The following is a 20,815-nucleotide window of genomic DNA, read 5'->3' on the forward strand; positions in this document are numbered from 1 at the left end:
AGGAGCGGCCCTTGGACCCTCCCCCTTCCTATAATTAACTCAACGCCCGTCCCGCCAGTAGGGACCCGAGGCTTCCCTGGACCGCCCCCTCCCCTAGCCCATCTCTCTGGGGGAGGACAGGATCTCGGGGAGGGCGAGTGGTCGACCCCCGGCCACACGAGCCCCCCCCCCCCCCCCCCCCCCCCCCACCTAAGCGGTGTGGAACCCTGACCCTGCCTGGGGCCGGCCGCCTGAGCGATCCTTTCCACTCCTCCCCACTACTCGCCGTCCTCCCGCGCCGGCCGCGCCCGCCCCGGCCATCCCGGCGGGCGCGAGGGGCGCCGGCCCCGGACCCGCGTGACGTGGGCGCCGCGGCGGGAGGGGCCGCCCGGGGGGCTCCGGCCGCCTTATTAGCGCCCGGCGGGTCGCCGGCAGCCAGCAGACCGCCGCTTTGCGAGCAACAGGAGCCGGCTAGCGTCCCACTCCTCCCACCTCCTCCGCCAGCCTCCTCCTCCTCCCCTTCGGCTCCTCCCGCCCCCACCTCTGTGTGAGCGGCGGAGTCGCCCTCTCGCTGCCTCTTTCTCCCGCTCCCGCTCGCTCGTCTCTCTCGCTAATACTTCCCCCTGCTGTGCTCCAGGGCACCCAAGCATTCTCCGCGCTAACCTTAGGGACCAATGGTGCTCGAAAAGCCTAGGAAAAGCTGCTTCGGGCGCAGATAGTTGGAAGCCCCTGGTCCCTTCCCCCTCTCCCGGCGCAGCCCGTGCCCGGCTCGCAGCACCTTCTCGCTCCTGCACACTCTGTTTGGGAGGACGGGGTGAGAAGGTGAAGTGGAAAGAACTGCAGAGCAGAGGGGGCCAGTCTCAGAGCTCAAATTTCATTTTCATTGAAGCAAATCACAGAAGATCAGTTTTTTTTTTTATTCTGCATTTTTTCCTTTTTCCTTTTTTTTTTTTTTTTTTTAAAGAAACTTCTTTTTTGGGGGGGCGGGGGTTTGCTCTGGGCATCTGTTTTGTCCAGTAGTTGAAAAGTGAACGCGACTCGTGATGGTTCTCCTGTCACTTTGGTTGATAGCAGCCGCTCTGGTAGAGGTTAGGACTTCAGCTGATGGACAAGTAAGTGGAAAATAATAACAAGAAAAAACTCAAACCCAACCTTTTCCCGAAAAAGTTCCTCCCCTCTTTCCCCTCCTCTCTTTCCTCCTCCCCCCTCCCACCCTTCCCTGTTATCTTGTGCGTTCAGGAACGGTGTTTGAGGGCTGGGCGCATCGTGCGGGGCTTTCTGGGGTGGGGGGTTGCACTGCAGGGTGGGGGTTATGACTCTGCCTCTGGGAGCCCAAGGCTTGTCACACCTAGGGCTCCCCCCCCCCCCCTTTTGCGGCATTCGTAACAATTCCTGGTGACAAACTGCAGCCAATTCGCATCCTCGCCGGGCCATCTGGGTTTCCCCTTTCCGGAGGGCGGTCTGGGCGCTTGAATGAAGTTCTGGACGCTGGGTCCGGGATCCCAGTGCTCTGGCTGCTGCCGCCGGAGTCGGGTTCGCGGGGCTTTCTCTCCTCCTCACTGACTCACAGCTTTTTCGGGCAGCCGGAGGCGGGGGTTTCAGGAAGTCCCTGGGCCGGACAGGGAGCGATCCAGTAGACACGTGTCCTGGGAGGACCGCGGCCGGGCTGGGGTTTGACAGTTGGGGAGGGGGGCTGGGGACGTTTCCTGCCCTGCGTTTTCGTGGGCAGAGGCTGGAGGCGCCGGCCGCTTTTCTCCCCTCCCCCTCTGCACAACTCCTCCTCTTTTAAAGCTAAGTTGAGTGCGGCTCTGTTTCTTTTCGGCCCAGCCCCCACCCACCCTTTGGAGACTCAAGGTGAAGCCCGATGCGCCTAGAAGAGTCCTTGAGAAGGCTCAGCGGGACGAGCCAAGCCGTTTGTAGTAAATCACATCAGCTCAGGGCCGGTGGGACTTTGGGCACAGAATTTCTCTGTGAGTTTTTGTAGCTTCTCTGCTCTGCCTGGTCTGGCCATAGGTTAAAAACTCGAAGAATGTCTAGTTGATTCTTGACCTCAAATCTGATACCTCAGGCCCCCTTCTAGCTAGAGATTTTCTTTGCTAATCCTCACCCAGTATCTGAGTTTTAAGAAAAGAATATTGAATGTCAGTATTTATTTTTGCTGGCTTCATAAATATTAAAATTAAAACGGGCAAACAACTCCCTGTAACAAACTGTTATTGAAATGGCTCATTCTCTTGCCCCAAGAACCTACAAACCAAGGTGCAGCCTTTAGGCACCAATCCTCGTCTCCAGCATCTCCTGATTAGCCCCTGAAAAGCATTAATGGTAGAAATAAAACGCACGAGGTGATAAGATGAAACCCAGTAACTGTTTCTTTTTACTTTCCCCCCTCCTTTCCAGGCTGGTAATGAAGAAATGGTGCAAATAGGTAAGCCTTGTTCTCAGATGTCATTCTTATCTTGGTAGAAAGAAAGGGATGAAATTAGCTAATTAAAATATTGTTTCTGAAATTTCTCCCATTGGTGGTTAAAAAATAATTCGTTGTCCAGGAACATTTCTGTTCTTCTCTTCCTCTTTCTGGAGGAAGGTCCCACTTTTCTCAGGTTGAGTTAAAGTGGTATAAAAATTTGCAGTTGGATTTTTTATGCATCAATTTTTTCAGGCTTGTCTTTGGACAAGCCACTGGTAGGTACTTGGCAGATGATGTAGAGATTGGAAGAAGGCATGGAGATAAGTCAAATCAATGTATGTAGCTTTAGGAAGAGTATATCTGATCAGAACAGAAAGCAAAGTGTAAGAATGCTACAAAGAAGGGAAAAATGAAAGACAGGATGAAAATTTTTCTCTTAAAATTTTTCCAGCTTTATTTCTGATTTTTTTTAATGTTTATTTATTTTTGAGACAGAGAGAGACAGAGCATGAATGGGGGAGGGTTAGAGAGAGAGGGAGACACAGAATCTGAAGCAGGCTCCAGGCTCTGAGCTGTCAGCACAGAGCCCGATGTGGGGCTCGAACTCAGGACCGTGAGATCATGACCTGAGCTGAAGTCGGACGCTTAACCGACTGAGCCACCCAGGCGCCCCATAAAATTTTTCCAGCTTTAAATAAGCCCTCCGATGACTTATCTTATTCCACCTACTTTACAACAATTATCTGCTAATGTGTAAGATACTGCTCGGCATTTGCAAATAACATCTAAAGCTTCAGTATTACCTGATGATGTGGGAATTACTCCCATTTTATGGGTGAGAAGACTGAGGCTCAGAGAGTATAAGTGAATTGTAACAGGTCATTCCAAAGTCCACGTGATCTTTTTTTTTCTTTTTTTGAAGCTGTTTATAATAATATAATAGTTCTGAATTCAGAGACTGAAGGTCATCTGGCCAGAAGACAGGCTCAATTCAAAGTCTTTTTATATACATTTAATTTGGATTACTTTAAAAGATAAATTTTCATTTTGGCAGAATATTAGTCTCTGTAAATTCTGTATTTGTCAAGTGATATTGTAAAGTCATCTTTTAGATGGAAAGTTTTGATTACTGCAAACATAGTTACGTGTCATTGCCTATGTGCTCTGCTCCGGGCGGTGTTAATTGCTTTGTGCAGATTATGTCATCTAATTCTCACAACCATTATGAGGTAGAGACACCATTGTGCCCTTTTTAGATTTGAAGAAATTGAAACTTGGGAGGTTCTGCAGCTACCTGCTGTTGTGCGTAGTGGAGAGCTAAGAGGATTTCATGCTTGCAAACTAATGCAGGAACCCTAAGATCCGGGCTATCTGCATATGTCAGAATGCTGTCGTGTGCAATCTTTGGCATTGCTGGAACTCTTCCCCAAGCTTAGACCTCAGTAGTAAGAATAGGACAAAGGGGAGGAGAGTGACTGAGAACTGCATTAAATATATAGCGTCTTTGAAGACATTTGTCATTTGTAACTCATGACATTTAGCCATCAACATATATCTTTAAAAAAAATTTTTTTTTCAATTTTTAACATGTATTTATTTTTGAGAGATAGAGAGAGACAGAGTATGAGCAGGGGAGGGGCAGAGAGAGACACACACACAGAATTCGAAGCAGGCTCCAGGCTCTGAGCTGTCAGCGGAGAGCCCGACGCAGGGCTCGAACTCACAAACTGCGAGATCATGACCTGAGCTGAAGTCGGACACTCAATCGACAGAGCCACCCAAGCCCCAACATATATCTTTTTAAAGAAGGATTTAAAAAAAAAAATCCTCAAAACAAGTAGAAGAGAAAGTTATCTTCCTTTTTTATTGCTTAATCGTTTGATTACTTACACATCCCAACTTTTCAATATGTAAATTTTAAAGCGGTTTTAAGATTATCCATTTTAGGGGCAGCCTGGGTGGCTCAGTCCGTTGAGCAGTGCAGAGCCTGCTTGCGATTCTCTCTCTCCCTCTGTCTCTGTCCTTCTCCTGCTCATACTGTCTCTGTCTCTCTGTAAATAAATAAATAAGCCTAAAAATTTTTTTAAAAAGATTACCCATTCTATCAAAGGAATAAAATATATTGCTTTGATTAAATTTTCAGATAGAATCAGCATGCTCTCCTGTAATAAAGGCCCTGAGTTAGACTTTGGCCCATTCCTTTTACTAATATGAATCACGTTGGTTGCTGGTTTCTACAGGGAAGGAAGTGGCACAGGTGTGCTTAAATTTGGTAGGAAGAAGATAAATAGCAATATGGAAGAGGGGAGGGCAGGGGACTCTTGGATTGTGTTGCTGGAGATTTGCTTACTCCCAAGTGCCTCGGCTTTATGGGGATTCTCTCTTTTATTTCTATCACTTTTATTTACCATTTTCAGGTCGAGTGAAGAAAAGAAATAAAGATAAAAATAGGTTTGATTCATGAGTCTTGTGATAGTAAAAGTATAGCTATCATTTGGCTTTGGGTTATAATCATTTATGTAACTCTTGAAAGGGGTTTAAAAATACATTAAAAAAAATGTGTGTAGTAATGAGACGTCTTTCCCTTGTCCCCATGTGTAAGGGGGTTGCCAGCTTGGAAGTTTGGTCAAATGCCCTCCTCTACATATAATTAAGTAATTTTTTTCCAATAATAAATTTTTTTTTTTAATTTTTTTATTCAACGTTTATTTATTTTGGGGACAGAGAGAGACAGAGCATGAGCGGGGGAAGGGCAGAGAGAGAGGGGGACACAGAATCGGAAACAGGCTCCAGGCTCTGAGCCATCAGCCCAGAGCCCGACGCGGGGCTCGAACTCCCGGACCGCGAGATCGTGACCTGGCTGAAGTCGGACGCTTAACCGACTGCGCCACCCAGGCGCCCCTCCAATAATAAATTTAACAGTGGTTTTATATAACCACTCTTAGAGGTGCCATTTGATGAATGGTACAATTAGGAAAGACTAATAAGGCTTGCAGAGTTAATTAACTTCTTGGTCTCCAAATTGGCTAGAGAAGAGTCCATGGTTCTGAATAGTTTCTGCATAATTTAATGTCTCAGGAAGACATACATATTAATTAGTGACAAACCATAAATTATTAGGAAGCTCAATTAAAAAACATAGTTTCTGTTGAGGTATCATATACATTCAGGATAGTGCATATGAGTGTACCCCTTGCTGATTCTTCATGAAATGAACAGTCCTGTGTAACTAGCTTCTGGAACAGTATTAGCATGGATGTCACCTTCTCAGCACTATCCTTCCCCCCCCGACCCCACCCCCGCCATGATAGGTAACCATTTGCTTGACTTCTGACAGGATTGGTTAATTTTGCCAGTTTTTAAATGCTTTTTTTAAGTACAGTGACACAACATGTGCTTGAGAAAATGATGAAAATGTGCTTAATAATGCTTTAGCTCTCTAAAGTAGGAAGGCTTTTATTTAGGTAGAGAGAGGGCAGTTGTGATGCGGCAGGTTAGAATATGTATAGATATATGATTTAGATAGTGTGTTGACAGGCGATTGTTCTTTCCTTCTCCCTCTACCCAGTGGGAAAATGCCCTCTTTTTAAACTTTTTTTAAATATTTATTTATTTTTGAGAGTACGAGACAGCGAGTGGGGGAGGGGCAGAGAGAGGGAGACAGAGGAACCGATGAGTGCTCTGTCCTCGAACTCACAAACTGTGAGATCGTGACCTGAGCCGAAATCAAGAGGTGGCAGCTTAACCAACTGAGCCACCCAAGCGCCCCCTAAAATGCCCTCTTGATATGTGGGAAAGTATGATTCACCCTAGAGAAAACGGGTAAATAGGTTTTGATCTCTGACCTACTTCTCTGCTCCTTTGTCAACCAGAGAGGAACAATTTACCTACCTATCTACACCCATACACACATACACTCATACATGTATCTATGTATATATACATACACCCATACATGCATATACATGCATATAGGTACATGTGTGAATATGTATGCACTGTGTAAATGTGTGTGATTCATGAGGTCATTAACATACTTCTGTGGCGTGTTAGGGAGCGCTTTCATTCTGACTCAGAATATGGCCTTGGTGGGATGCCTAAGGTAATTGTGGGCAGCTGACTGGCTGGCCTGATTGGGTAAGGAGCCTTGCTCTGTGACACATGTGGCTTAGGAAATAATCATGGCTTTGTAGAAATTGGAGAATCTGCAAAAGAATTCTCTGAGTCCTTTGTTTCATAAGCTGCCACTTAGATATTGCCTGAATATCATTAGAGGAAAAATCATTGTGAGGCTTTGGTGTTGCGCTGAGTTCCCTTGCTTACCCCCCTCTCTTGGAATCAGGGCATATCTATCTTTCTCTGCCCTATTTCTGTTTCCCAGTTTCAAATTCCATTCCATTTCATTCTTAACAAAATAAAGTTGCTAATCTTGTCCTCTCAAATATCCAGTTTATTGAGAGATATTTTTTCATCATTTGCAGGTATTTATTTGGTTTTCAAGGTTTAGTGTGAGTCACTTCACCTAGTCCTTGGCTCGTAGTGGGCATTTCTACTAGTGTAGACCTCATGAGAGCAAACAGTTTGTCTTGATGATTGCTGTATCCCCAGTGTATAAAATTGGGCTTGGTGCCCTGTGGGTCCTCAAATACTTGTTATTCAATGCATAGATCTGGTGAGCAGGGCATTATATTGGGATTCACCTGTGTTCTAAATTTTCTTAAGTGCTCTTGTTCTGTGCCCCTCTCCAGGTTTAATTGGTTCTCAAGAAAATGCCGATGGTCATAATGGCTATCCAATTAATTATTCAATGTTATCAAGACTCCTTGTAACTTCTCATTGCACTCCACAAAGCTCAGGGACCTGGGTTTATTGGTCTCTCGTCTGTTCGTTAAGATTTGCCAAATTGAACTGAATCACGTACAGGTTTGGAATGCCCACTAACTTTGCACTAATGTCTACTTGAGATCATTTGCCTTGTTCCAGGCATCAGGGGAAAGAAGATAACCTAAGCTTAAAATCGATGAACCCAGTGTGCCAGCAGCAATACTAAAAAGTGTGACTTAAAGGGATCTTTTGTAAAATTTAGAATAGCTACCCATTTAGCCATTGTTCTTTCTTGTAACTAAAGATTGTGCACTTGACTTTATTGATTTAGCTTCCACCCCTCCACTAAGCATCAAAATGGGTAATATTAAATGTTTTAAGCTTTGTAGATGAAGAGGTTATGAAGTGTAGCATGTTAATTTAGTACCCGCAAATTATTATTGCTGTTTAGCTGAAATACTTCTTCCCCTTACTTTCACTGTTTTTTCTTGCCATTGTACCAAATAATCACAATATTGCTCAGAAATATTAAGAAATCCCCATGGTCACTTCTGCTTCCAGGATGATTATCTCTAAGCATTCTTTGCTTGCGGGGAGCCAACCCAGATTACCTTGGAAATCCATTAGGGACGATGCCAAATTGCCTGGTAAAATCATGAGTGATTTCAATATGAAGAGTTTGGTTACGCTACTTGGATTGAATATAGTAACAGTGATGACTTAGGTGGAACACTAATGCCAGAATTTTGGGAAGCTTCTTTTTCATGTTGCTGCCATAGATATCAGCTTTTACTCCTAAACTGTGCTGCTGCTATTGTTACAAATTGTTTAATTATTCTTTTTAATTAGTTTTCTTTCTGAACATAGATGTTTTACATGTGCCCATTATAACTGTCTTCTTTAATTTTTGACAATCATCTTAAATACCAATTTAGCATGTTCTTACCCAGTCATCATTTATTTATTTTTTTTACTTGTTTATTTATTTTTGAGAGGCAGAGAGAGACAGAGCACGAGACAGGGGAGGGGTAGAGAGAGAGGGAGACAGAATCGGAAGCAGGCTCCAAGCTGTCAGCACAGAGCCGGAGGCGGGACTTGAACTCACAAATTGTGAGATCATGACCTGACCCGAAGTCAGATGCTTAACTGACTGAGCCACCCAGGCACCCGTTACCCAGTCATCATTTAATACACATGTTGTGTAGGTTATTTTTGTATACTTGTTTTTGTTTTGTTTGGTATTTTAGCGAAATTTTCCACATCACTACAAAATCCTTATGAACATCATTTTAATCTCATTATCCTAATAAACCTTAATTTATGTACTTATTAATACCTATTTTCTCGTAATGAATGTTGCCACACAGCTTGCTTTTCAAATGACTACTTTAGGAGAAAGCTCTAGAAGCTGCTGGCTGAGTAAAATCAAATTAACATGATATGTGTTGGCAGATGGCTTTTGAAGTTTGTAGGACCTGAACTCTTACTGGTAGTATAGGGAAACATTGATTTTTTAAAATGTCCATTTTAAATTAGTTTTGGGTCTGCTCTTCTTAAATCTGAATGTAATTTTTAAATATTTGGTTATGCCATCTCTTGAAAAATGCAATGAATTATTTTTCTAGTTATCAAGTACCCTGGTTCATGGTTTAAGAGCACTGATAAAAATGTTTTGTAAATTTTATTAGTACTATGACACGATTCATCTACCTCATAGAATTTGGGAGCTGTATATTCTTTTGAATGGTTAGTAAAGCATGGGAAGAGTTTCCTAGTTTAGGAATCTTTGTTCCCACATGTAATTTATCCATCATAATTTTCCCAATATGTTTATATGATTTTGCTGACTAACTGTAAATCCTTAGGAGAGATTTTGTGGTAATGTCAGTTTCTTGTTTATAAAAATGATTGCCACAAATTTAGCATGATGAATCTTTATGGAATTTAGAATAAATTGTGAACAGCATGAAACAGTCTATCTTGTTTTTGAAGTGACTGGTAAACCAAAAATAACATTTAGGAAACTTGTAGGGAGTAACAGGATTAAATACATGAATCTTCAAATACTGGGATCTTAGATGTTAAATCCCATTTCCTACAAATTTTCTTCATATTTAGTACTTATATTTTTATATATGTATGCATACAAATTAAAAAGAATGATTGAAGTCATTATTCATATGAGTTTGAGTTCTCTTTCTTAAGGAATGTAAAGTCCATTCCTTAATCTAAAACATAACCAGCATATCCAGGAGAGGACCTATTAGTATTCATTGCCTTGCTTCTATCAAATGGTCAGGGGCACAGACTCTGTTCACTCTGGTTTAAAAGCCTGATTCTACTACTTTCTAGCTGATGACTTTAACTTCTCAAGGCATCACTTTCTTCTACGTAACATAGGCATATTACCACTACTTACTTCATAGAATTATAAAGGATTCATAAAATGCTGGCACGTGGTAAGCAAGTTAGAACAATAGCTATTATTAGTACTATATCTTAGTCTTGTGCTTTTTAAAACACTTTTGCTCAGTGAGAGCCACCTCTTTCTAACCCATACATTTTTGATAGGTCTGCCTACCACCATGAATTTCCAGGAACCTTAATTTACTGTGTCAAGGACTTGTAAACTCTCCAACCACTCAACTCACCATGTGACAGCTCTTTGAGAGTTCTATTTTCATGTATTATCTTAATGTTGGTAACTCAATATAGTGTTGCTTAATTCGTTGGAATATGGCAGTGGAGGGAGGAGTTGGGTAAGGAATGAATGGTACAAAAACAGTTATTCCATATGGATTCTGTACCAACTATATTTCATGTATGCAAGACACAATTCTTTCTTCTTTTCACCTTGTTTGTTAAAAGTCCTTTTCATTTCATTGAGAGAAAGTTCCTATATTAATCATGACTCCTTTGGATGGAAATAACAGGAACCCAGTTGACACTGGTTAAGGAACACAAAATTGATCAGGTAATCAAAGTCAGGTAGAGCTGAACTGAGGGCTCAAATAATGTCAGAAATCCCTCCCTTTCCTCCCTCTACTCTTCTTTCTTTCTCATTTTCCTGCTTTGGCTTTATTTCTTTATCAGGATATGATTGGTGGTGGCTCAGGTTGTGGCAAAGACTGTCACTAGCATCTCTGAGCTGTCATTGTACCTTTTACCCCAGTAAGCAGAGCACTTTTTTTTTTTTAATGATTATTTATTTTTTGAGAGACAGAGACAGAGCATGAGTGGGGGAGGAGCAGAGAGGGAGGGAGACACAGAATCCGAAGCAGGCTCCAGGCTCTGAGCTGTCAGCACAGAGCTGACGCAGGGCTTGAACTCACAGACTGTGAGATCATAACCCGAACTGAAGTTGGACACTTAACTGACTGAGCCACCCAGGCGTCCCACAGAACACTTGTTTTTTGACAGCTTCAGCAAAAATTCCTGGAGGGGCTTTTATTGGCTACTTGGCTTTGAACGATTCTCTATGGTCAGGGGATGCAGTGCCCTGATTGGCCTGAATTGGGACATTTTACTCTTGACTTATAGGGACTGAGAGTGGAATGTGGGTTGGTTACCTGAGGGAATACTGGGTTGTAGTTAAAGAAAAAGGATGATGGATGCCAAGGAGAACACATGTAAGGGCCTCCCAGCACAGTGTATGGGATCTGATGGCTGTGGTAGGTAGAATAATGTTCCCCCCTCCCCACCACAATAGGTCTACATCTGAATCCCTGGACCTGTGAATATGTTATGTTACATGGCAAGAGGAATTCAGTTTGCAGATAAAATTAAAGTTGCTAATCAATTGGCCTTTATTTATTTATTTATTTATTTATTTATTTATTTATTTTTTAATGCTTATTTATATTTAAATATTTTGAGAGTGGGAGAGAGAGCGCAAGCAAGCATGTGGGCAGGGGAGGGGCAGAGAGAGAGGAAAGAGAGAATCCCAAGAAGCCTCCACGCTGTCACCACAGAGCTGGATGTGGGCTGGATCTCATGAACCAGGAGATCATGACCTAAGCCCAAAATCAAGAGTCAGATTCTTGACTGACTGAGCCACCCAGGTGCTCCAGTTGGCCTTTAAATAGGGAGACTATGCTGGATTATTGGGGGGTGTCCTGAGAAGTGGAAGAGGGAGACCATAGAGACAAAAGTAGAGAGATGGCAGCAAAAGACAGACTTGGTCTGATGTTTCTGGCTTTGAAGATGAAGGAAGGGAACCATACGCCAGGGAATGCAGGTGACCTCTGGAAGCTGGAAAAAGTCAAGGGAACAGATTATTCCCAGTGGTTCTTGAAGAAATGCAGCCCTGTGAACACCCATGTGACCTATTGCAGACTCCTGACCTCCAGAACTGTAGGAGAACTGTAGATAACTGTAGGATAACTCCTGACCTCCAGAACTGTGTTTCAAGTGGCCGAGTTTGTGGCAGTTTGTTACAACAGCAATAGGAAGCTACTAGAGTGGCCCAGTGGACTGTCCCAGTTTCTCATACCTTTGTCATACTGTGAGCCAGACGACTTTAGATTTGGAAAATATAATCACCACAAGGAAGCTTCAGGGAAAACCTTTAAAATGCTATTCACGTTTCTTATCTGTCATATTTTCCTAAGCTTTTGGCCCTGGGGACAAATGCTCATTTCCCTGGCTTTAAATTCTAGGCTCAATATTAGTCTTTCAAGGTATTATCTATCAAAAAATTGTGAGACGTATGAGAAATATTAATGTATAGAATGTCTAATACAGCTCTTGAGTCTGTGAAACTTCCAGTGATGATAAATATAACCGGTAGACGTCCTTCTTTAAAGCTAAGATCAGAATGTTAACATTTTGGCATTGGGGCCTCACATTAAAAAAAAAAACACAAAAACCAAAAGACTCCTCTATTTGTTATTCTGTTATTGATTATTTGATCCTTTTAACATGTAGCAAACAAAGAAAATACTTGGACATTTTTCTTTAAAACATTTTTTTTCACTTTTTTTTTTTTCTTCAAAGATCTTCTCTTACCTGGTGTCATGTTCTGGAACACCAAAGAATGTGCTGTTCTTTCCTAAGTGACTCTCTTGAGCATAAACATTGTGCAATTGCAACAAATATTTATGAAAAAGCCAGATTTTTAAAAAAATGAGGAGAATTTTTAAGTTCACAACTATTTGTTCTTTCTTAATGAGTAAAAAAAAAAAAAAAAAGAAGCTTTTTTTTTTTTTTTTCTCCCCTCCAATAGCTTGATGAAAAATGTTTGACTGTGAAAGTAGGTTTGCAACGAAAATAAAAGACTTCAAAGAGTTTCTCCGGCTTGCGGTGATAAGAGCCTAGAGGAGATGAAGTGAGGAAAAGAATTTGGCTGTGTTCAGAAGTTTAGCATGTGTCACAACTAACTTTTAGTTGCCTTTGAATGAAGATGGGTCCCCTTCTCTGTTTGTGTTTACAGCCTTGGGAAGCCCTTCAGTGTGTGGTGCCCTCTTTAACGTCCACTCGTCACCCTGCTCACATCTTTTCTGGAGCAGCTGGCTCCTGTCATTTCTGATGAAAGTCATTCTCCTACCTGCAGCTCAGGATTTGGAAATGTTGTTGTTGGAGCTGCTTCTTTAGCAGATCTTGAAAATGCTTATTCGATTTCATTCTTTTGGCCAGATTGTTGCATACTGAAAGTTTATACCTGAAAAAGGAAATTGCCTGTGTGAACTGTCTCTTTATAGTAATCAACCAGTTCTTGGGAGAGAATCTCAGCATCTGGGTAGGGTAATAGAGTATGGGTTCTTACAGCTTGCCTGAACTTCAGGCCCTGGGTTGACATGGAGCTTGGAGATTACTTCTAACCGTATCAGAAACACCAGACTGGGGCGGGAATAGAGGTGGGTGAGGCCTGAGAGGTACTGGCAGGTGGAAAGAATGTTCAGTTCACTTCCAACTTCCATAGCTCTAGCTAGATGGTGATGGTCACAGTGATAATAACATCAGTTCATTTTTCATCTATTAAAATCTTAATAGCTGGTATAAGCCTTTTATGTGCCTTACCACCTTATTTGAGCCCAGTTATTACCCTCATTTGACAACCTGTCAGCCTTAATTTTCATAATTTGCTTGCAGATGGCAAAATGTGCATCAGCTTGAAATGAGGATTCAAACACAGTGCTTTCCGACTCCAGACCTTTAGTACTCAACCATCATACCCTCCCTGCTCCCTTCCTTGCTTGGGAACTCAAACCACATTGCATCAACCACAAGTACTCCAATATTTTGTGTACCAGTTGTAGCTTGGGCTTAATTAGATTAGCTAAAGATTGCTGTGATATGGGCGAGCTTTGTACTGTAGTCATTTGAGGTTTTGTAATGTTGATTGTGCTACTGAATGCTTTTGTTCTCTTACTGTTCTATAGTGTGGTCTTTGAAATGTGCTAGGGGCCTTTAGTAATCTCTAGGAGATGTTTGGGTATCATTCCACAACACATAGACAGATACCAAGCTGCCTGTCCTCAGTTGTGAGCTTCTGTGACTGAATACATGAAGGTATTAAGATGATCCCAGATCACAGGCACAATGGCATACAGTGAAAGCTCTCCCTCTCAATCCACCTTCCCAAAAATAGCCATTGATTTTTTTTTTTTTTTTCCTCCAAAGACTGTTGTATGCTGGGGACATTTAAGCATAGTTAAGATGCCACACCTGTGCCCCAGGGAACTTAAAATCTCTGAAAGGACATGACGTAAGCATATAACTTTTCACCCATAGAGATTTTTGTAACTTTTATCCAGACAAAGCATGAGAATGAGATCTAAGACACTTAGACCGTCAGTCTGTACTCTGGACAAGATAGCAGGGAAGGTTTCCTGGGAGAGATGGGCCTTGAGATAGGCCCTGTGGGCCAGGTTGGATTTGTATAGATAGAAAGCCGCAGTCCTTTCCCTGGGGGCCAACAGTTGAGTAGGACTTTAAAGGCAGGCATGATTAAGTTGGGTATAGTGAGCTCATTAGAATATTTCAATAGGCTAATACGGGAGATGATATTGCAAAGAAGTTAGGGACAGAGCGCGGAGGGCCTTCAATGACACTTCAGTTTTGATTTGGGTTCTGTTACCCCGTCTTCAAGTTTCAGCTTCTTATTTTGTGAAGTGAGAGGATTTCATTAGTAGAGGTCTTTACGGCAATTTTCATGTCTAGTATGGAAAAAAGCCATCAATTTTCTGAATCTGTTTTATCCTGATGTAATGATGGGCATTGAAACTCTTGAGAGAGAACAACATAGCAATATTAATACCTAATGTTGACTGAGCCACTCTGGATTAGGCCATTTAATTGAAAAACAATTTTTTAAATGTTTATTTATTTTTGATAGAGACAGAACACAAGCAGGGGAGGGGCAGAGAGAGGGAGACACAGAATCTGAAGCAGGCTCCAGGCTCTTTGTCAGCACCAAAGCCTGACAGGGGCTTGAATTCAGGACCCGTGAGATCATCACCTGAGTTGAAGTCAGCCTCTTAACCCATTGAGCCACCCTAGGCGCCCCTAGGCCATTTAATTTTGATGAATCTATGAATGGGATGCTGTTATCCTCATTTTACAGATGAGCACTGACATGAAAGTCTTAAGTGACCAAAATCACAAAGGTAGTAAGTAGTAGAATTTAAGCTTTTTAAATGTGGGACTTTAAAATAGTTTTCCTGGCAGTAATTGAGACAGTATTTTGGTACAATTGATATAATATTTGGTAGTGAGAAATTATGTCCGGGACTTTGGATGTGGTACCTTGTTGGTTTGCAGTGTATAGCAAGGAGGACTTAAAGTGATTGGAAGAGATGGGATTAGTTTGAGAGCAATTTCTAAGAAGAAATCATGAGGACTAGAATGATATTAAATGGGGCTGGAGGTAGGGGGGGAGTTGAAATAAAGTCAGTGTTCTAGCCTAGGGGTTTCCGAGACTCAGCACATCATGAACAGAAACAGTGACATCAGGAAGGCAAGCTGAGTATTTAGGTGAAAATGAGAAATTTGGCTTAGATATTTTAGGGGTGCAGAGAGGGGACAACACATTATTCTAGACAGAGAACTGATATGTTTAAGTTTCAGTTTGAGGGAAGTGCCTCTTTTCTTTTTAACCTATATTTACTATTTGCCCATTATGTGCAAATACTTGGCTGAAACACAGACACGTGTTAAAAGTGTCCAAAGTCTCAGAAATGATAAAAATTTTGAAACGATTAGAAAATTCTAATGTGGTTGACATTAAAATAGAAAGTCTGATCAGTTAAAAGGTCTTCAGGCATATGAAACACAGATTGCCTCCTCAAATACTTTGTAAGTTATGTTTAATATTTGTACGTGTGTACAGACTATACAACTATCACACACACACACACACACACACACACACACACACACACACACACGCATACACACCCCAGAATGTGTTTTTCATTCAGCACAAAGAGGAAGAAGGCATCAAGTCAAACTCTCAAATGAGGAATTTAGAGAATTAATTTTCTGACACGAAGAATTGTTAGTGTTATGATTAGTCATCCAGTGAAGACGTGACAACACTTTTTCTTAAAGGTAGTTAGAGTTTCTGAGGAGATCCCGAATGTAAACATACCCCTCTTACTGGCTTGAGGGAACAGGTTAGAAATAGCAAATACAAAGATATGGTAAAAATATCTTTTGCAAATAAGGCTGGGGGAACAGGGGGCTCTCACTTTGATAGGAAGTGTGCTCCCTGGGTGGGGTGTGTCAGACCCCCTGGGCTAGGGTAGGGCTCACCCCTGCTGAGGTGGAAGACAATGTGTCTCCTGTCAGGATCCTTACCCAGAAGAAGAACGAGGAGGGAGTCTCTGAGCTTTGCAAACTTCTTATTTTCCGAGACCTATCAATCATATACATCACTCTTCTTCATGAGGCAGGAAGTGGGGTGGGGGAGTTCGGGTGAGGGGGTGGGGTAGGGGCGTGGGTGGGGAGAAGGGTGAGGCAAGGGATGGAGAGGCCCAGAAGAGTCAGAGAATGATCTCTCTTCACAGAGAACAGGAGCAGGTTAAAGGCATTCCACCTCTAACTTAAAAAAAAAAAAAAAAAAATCAATCTACTTGAGATGCCTTTATTGTAAGAAAGAGGCAAAGATGAGATGATTTTCAAGGTCTTTTTCTTTTTTTCTTTTTTTTTGACCTGAAGAGATATTCTGTGAATATCTAAAGGGATTGTAGAGTAGGACTGATTTCCTGCTGCTTGCTTCTAAGTCTGAAGGTCTCTCTGTCTGCACTCCAGGAGGTCGGTTTTAATGGTTAGATCTACTTTTTGGTCCTTAGTAGGTTAAATATAAGACCTAGATACTATGAAATGTTTGATTTACTGGTCAGCAAGAGTTGTGAGAAATAGATACAATGTGTGCAAGCAAAATTCTGGCTATAGAAGTATATGACAACTTGTGTAGTTGGCTGTCTTTGCTTGGTGGTAAATTACTATTTGGGGAAAAGATGAAAGATGGTACATTCTAATTTTAGGTACACCCTCAGGCTCAAACTTGGCTCTCATTCATTCATTCACAGGTATTTATTGAGTGACCTCAGGCTCTATTTTAGGCACTGGAGAGCAATAGTAAAGAGAACAGGTAAAAATCTGTACCCTCCTGAAGCTTATATGTTAGTGGGAGAAACAATGAATAAGTAAACATGAAAACAAGTATAGGATGTCAGATACTGTCAAGTTTTGTGAAGAAAAGTAAAATGGCTAAGGGGATAGACAGGACACACCTTACTGAGAGGGCCACACTAAAGCAAAAACCTGAAGGAACGGACAGGTGAGTCATTCAGGTCACCTCGGGAGGAGATCCCAGGGGAAAGTAAGCACAGTGAGTAACCTTGAGATGTGAGAATTCTCAGTGTCAGGCTGTGGGACAGAGTAAAACCCATTTTACTTTGGGTTGGATTTTGAGAAGAGTGCCTTGTCTTGCCACTTCAATGACTCTAGCTCTATTTTGAGGATAATTTATAAAGGGGAGGAGGAGTGGAAGCAAGGAGAACAGGTATGCAGCACATTCAGAACTGAGACCACTGGCTTGGACTGGGGTGGTAGCAGGGGTGGTGGTGAGCTATGGTCAGTGTTTGGAGATATCTTGAAGGCTGAGTCATTAGAATTTGTTGAAAGATTTGTTTTGTGAGGTGATAAGAGCTAAGGATAGTTTAGTCAAGTTTTTGTTCTGAGTAGCTGGGAGGATAGAGTTGCCAATTATTGATTTGGGAGGAGAGACATAGGAAGTTTACTTTTGGAAATATTAAGTTGAGATGCTTAGGGAATGTCTACATGGAGAGGATCCATAGGCAATGGAGTTGACAACAGAGGGGCCCATGGATGAAGCTGGAGCTGGAGATGAAGGATTGTGAAGGCACTCTCAAACCCATGGGATGGGATGAATTCACCATGCACGGGAGGGTAGATGCAGAAGAGAGGAGTCCATGGACCAGGTCCTGCAGCACTGTGGTGTTAAGCCAGTCATGGAGGATGGAGGGGAGACCACTGAGGAAAGAGGAGAGCCAGAAGATGTCCTGGAAGCTAAAGAAAGAACATACTTCAAGAAGGAAAGAGAGATGAGCTGGGTCAGAATCTGCTGATACGGCAAGTAAGGAGATAGAGTCTTGGCCATTGGTTTCAGCAAGATGGGGTCGCTAGTGACCTCTAGAGCCTAATTGGGTCAGGCTTAAGGAAGAGCAGGAATGGGAAGACAGGACTTGGAGACATCTGTTGTAGTCAGTCATTTCAAGTGTTTTGCTATGAAGGGTAGTGAAGTGATGGGGTATCAGCTAGAGAGGACTGTGGCGTCAAGAGGGTTTTTATTAAAGATGGGAGATAGGATGGCAGCTTACTAGTTTGATGGTGGGAATGATCTAGTGAAGTGGGGAAACTGATGAGGAAAGAAGAGAGGACAGTTGCAGAAATTGTTTTTGCAAAGGCCAGAGGGACTAGGATATGGTGCACAACTGGAGGATTTGCTCCTGGGTAAGATCACAGACAGCTCATCCACAGCACCTGGAGGGAGGTGGACCATGTGTGTGTAGACACCAGGTGGTTGGGGAAGGTTCACTGCATCTGAGTGCTGCTTGGGTACCTAGTGACCACAGTGTGGCTTTATAGTGGCTCTGCCCATTTGTGCTTGTAGAATTTATGGCCCACGAAAACCTTTACATACCTATTGCTGTGGCCCTTAGCCATCTCTGCTGACAGTTGTATAGTTTCACATTTTAAAATTGCACATGGGCAATATTTTAATGCGTAGCCGACTTACATTTAACAGTAGCTAATATGTATTGCATCTTCTGCATAATCGCATAATCTCATTTAAACCTCTTTCTAAGTCTGTGAAGTTGGAACTATTACTAGCCTCCAGGTAACAAACACCTGAGGACCCTGAGCCTAAGAGAAAGCAAAGTTCTTTGTTTTGACTTAACTTGCTTCCCGACAGTGTGGTTCCTTCCTTAATCATAGGCTGTGCTGCTTTGTGGAAGTATTTGGACCTATGAAGTGTGTCATTTCTAATTATAGTAAATTGACACTGGATATAATTTAATTTGCTTGTGTAATTATAATCTGAGATTAAAATACTTTTGATAGCTCTGAGCTTTCCTCACCCCCCGCCCCCTTTTTTCTCCCAAAGACGGAGGATTTGAGAGCCTTTTACAGAAATGTTTGAAGCTACGCTGGAGGAAAAATTGGTTGGCTGGCTGCGAGTAGACACGACGTTGTCATTCGTGTGGTGGGTTTCCTTTATAAGTCAGATCTTAAATTAGAAATCAGCAGCAAGATGTTCCATCTATTCTGAAGTGAGTAAGAGCACAGGAGCATGGTCTTCAGTCAGAATGATCATAATTGAAATTTTCCTTCGGCTTCTTGCTTGCTACGTGTCAAGCCTTCCGGGCTTGCTTTCTCATTTGTAACTCAGGGATAATAACATCTACCTACTGTGATTGTTGTGAGAATGAGGGATGGGAGAGTCATGAGCATAAAGCTCAGTGCCCAGTATTTATCCTGCCAATGAAGGCAGGTAGCCTGGTAGCTCCTTTGTCAGTTCTGCCAGCTACTGTCCAGGGGGATGGTGGCCTGAGGGTTTACTGAGTGCATCTTTTCCCTTGGTTACCTTACTTCCCAACTGGAGGATTACCCATGGCAGGTTTAATTTCAGCAGTGTGTCTTATGTATGCATGTTTGGAATGATTTGTCACTTAGCATCAGAGAAGACAAGGCTCTAAAGAAATAGGCCGTCTTTATTTTGAATAAAAATGCAGAGCATACTGTCTGACAGTGGAAAAATGGAACTGTCCCAGAGAGTCTGGGATGCATGGTTTGCCGTAAGCCTGCGGCTCTGCGTGTCCTCGTGGGTGTGGAGGAGTCTCCTTGAATTCTCCCTAAATTTTCTAGTGGTCCGGTCACTTAATCCAGGCATCAGTATATTGTCTAGACTTTGGTTGTGTGAATTCCCTTCAGTGGAGATGGGAAATCTCCTTCCCTTGAAAGAGTAAACACATGGTTAGAGAACGAGTTATAACTGGGATTACTTGTGCAGCCAGACACCCCTGGGCCTTGGGTAGTTTGTCTTGTGAGTTGGAGTGTCGCAGCACAGACAAAGCAAAGGCTCTCTGGTGACCTGCATCACTAACTTAATACATGTTAAACAGATCCTACCGACAGGAGACCCTGGCATGTACAAAATCTTGTATTAGATGACATTGGAATTAGCAAGCTGAATGGGGAAGTTTCTGTCCTTAAGGAATTGAAACTTAAATTTGGGACAGGCTTTGTCAGTCCCCATCCAAGAGCCTGATTCATCGCTTACTGTGGAAACTGTCCCCTCCATCACTCTGCTCCTGTGATGCTTGAGTCTATTCCATAAAATTTAGAGTTCTTTCTATAAACCAGAAGCGACAAAAGTATTCCCCATGGATTTGGCTTTAAGAGAGGCCACATCTTTGGGTCTGTGCTTACGCTGATGCCTCGCGCAAGTCTTCGGCTGTGATAGAGCCTACGAAACAGGGATCGTGTGCTGTCGCTGCCAGTATTGGAGTCGGCCTTCATTTTACTCTGTGATATGACAGTCCTCACTCCTCTGCCTAGTAAATATTTACAGCAGGGTCATTTGATCTGTGCACTTGATAAAGAAGGATATTTTGTTTAAATACATTGGTCACTATAAATGGCATAATGATAACAAACATGCACTCAAAGAATTTCCAAGTTGCAAAATACCTTCATTTGTCTTCTGGTATTTTATACATTGTTTGAAGTATTTCAAATGCAGGAAAACAATGAAAATATTCTGTAAGGATACTTTCAGATCATAGGTTGTAGGTTCAGTTATGAGGCATTACACTTTCATTTATTGGATGACATACACGCAATTCCTCTAGGAGAGAAGTATTTGTGGATCATATCATTTTTTTCAGGGTACTTTTACACACTGCAAGACTGGTCTTAGGCTAGAATCATGAAGGTGGGGAGCTTTTTAACTTCTGTTATCAGATTTTGCTTGCCTTCTTTTCTCGAAAATCTTTGTCCTCCTCATTTTCTCTTCCAGTATCCATGGTCTTTTGCTTTAGAATCATTTCTAGTAAGGGATAAGTGGTTTAT

The 20,815-nt window shown here is 42.3% G+C and overlaps 1 protein-coding gene across 2 annotated transcripts in view; it reads left to right on the forward strand.

Annotated features, from left to right (window-relative positions):
• The first annotated feature begins 368 nt into the window (after positions 1 to 368).
• Positions 369 to 20,815, forward strand: part of ADAMTS3 (ADAM metallopeptidase with thrombospondin type 1 motif 3) — a 266,497-nt gene continuing 246,050 nt past the window's right edge. Inside the window, exons 1-2 of one of the 2 annotated variants that reach the window (XM_086704875.1) lie at positions 369 to 1,091; positions 2,380 to 2,407. In XM_086704875.1, coding sequence (XP_086561001.1) covers positions 1,023 to 1,091; positions 2,380 to 2,407 — 97 coding nt within the window. In that variant the 5' untranslated portion in view covers positions 369 to 1,022. Of the gene's footprint in view, positions 1,092 to 1,674; positions 1,950 to 2,379; positions 2,408 to 20,815 lie in introns of those variants that run through there. The other variant, XM_086704876.1, reaches the window with a different exon arrangement.

Source organism: Puma concolor, chromosome B1 (genome assembly GCF_028749965.1).
Source record: "Puma concolor isolate L17-30 chromosome B1, mPumCon1.1.hap2, whole genome shotgun sequence".
Classification (NCBI taxonomy): domain Eukaryota; kingdom Metazoa; phylum Chordata; class Mammalia; order Carnivora; family Felidae; genus Puma; species Puma concolor.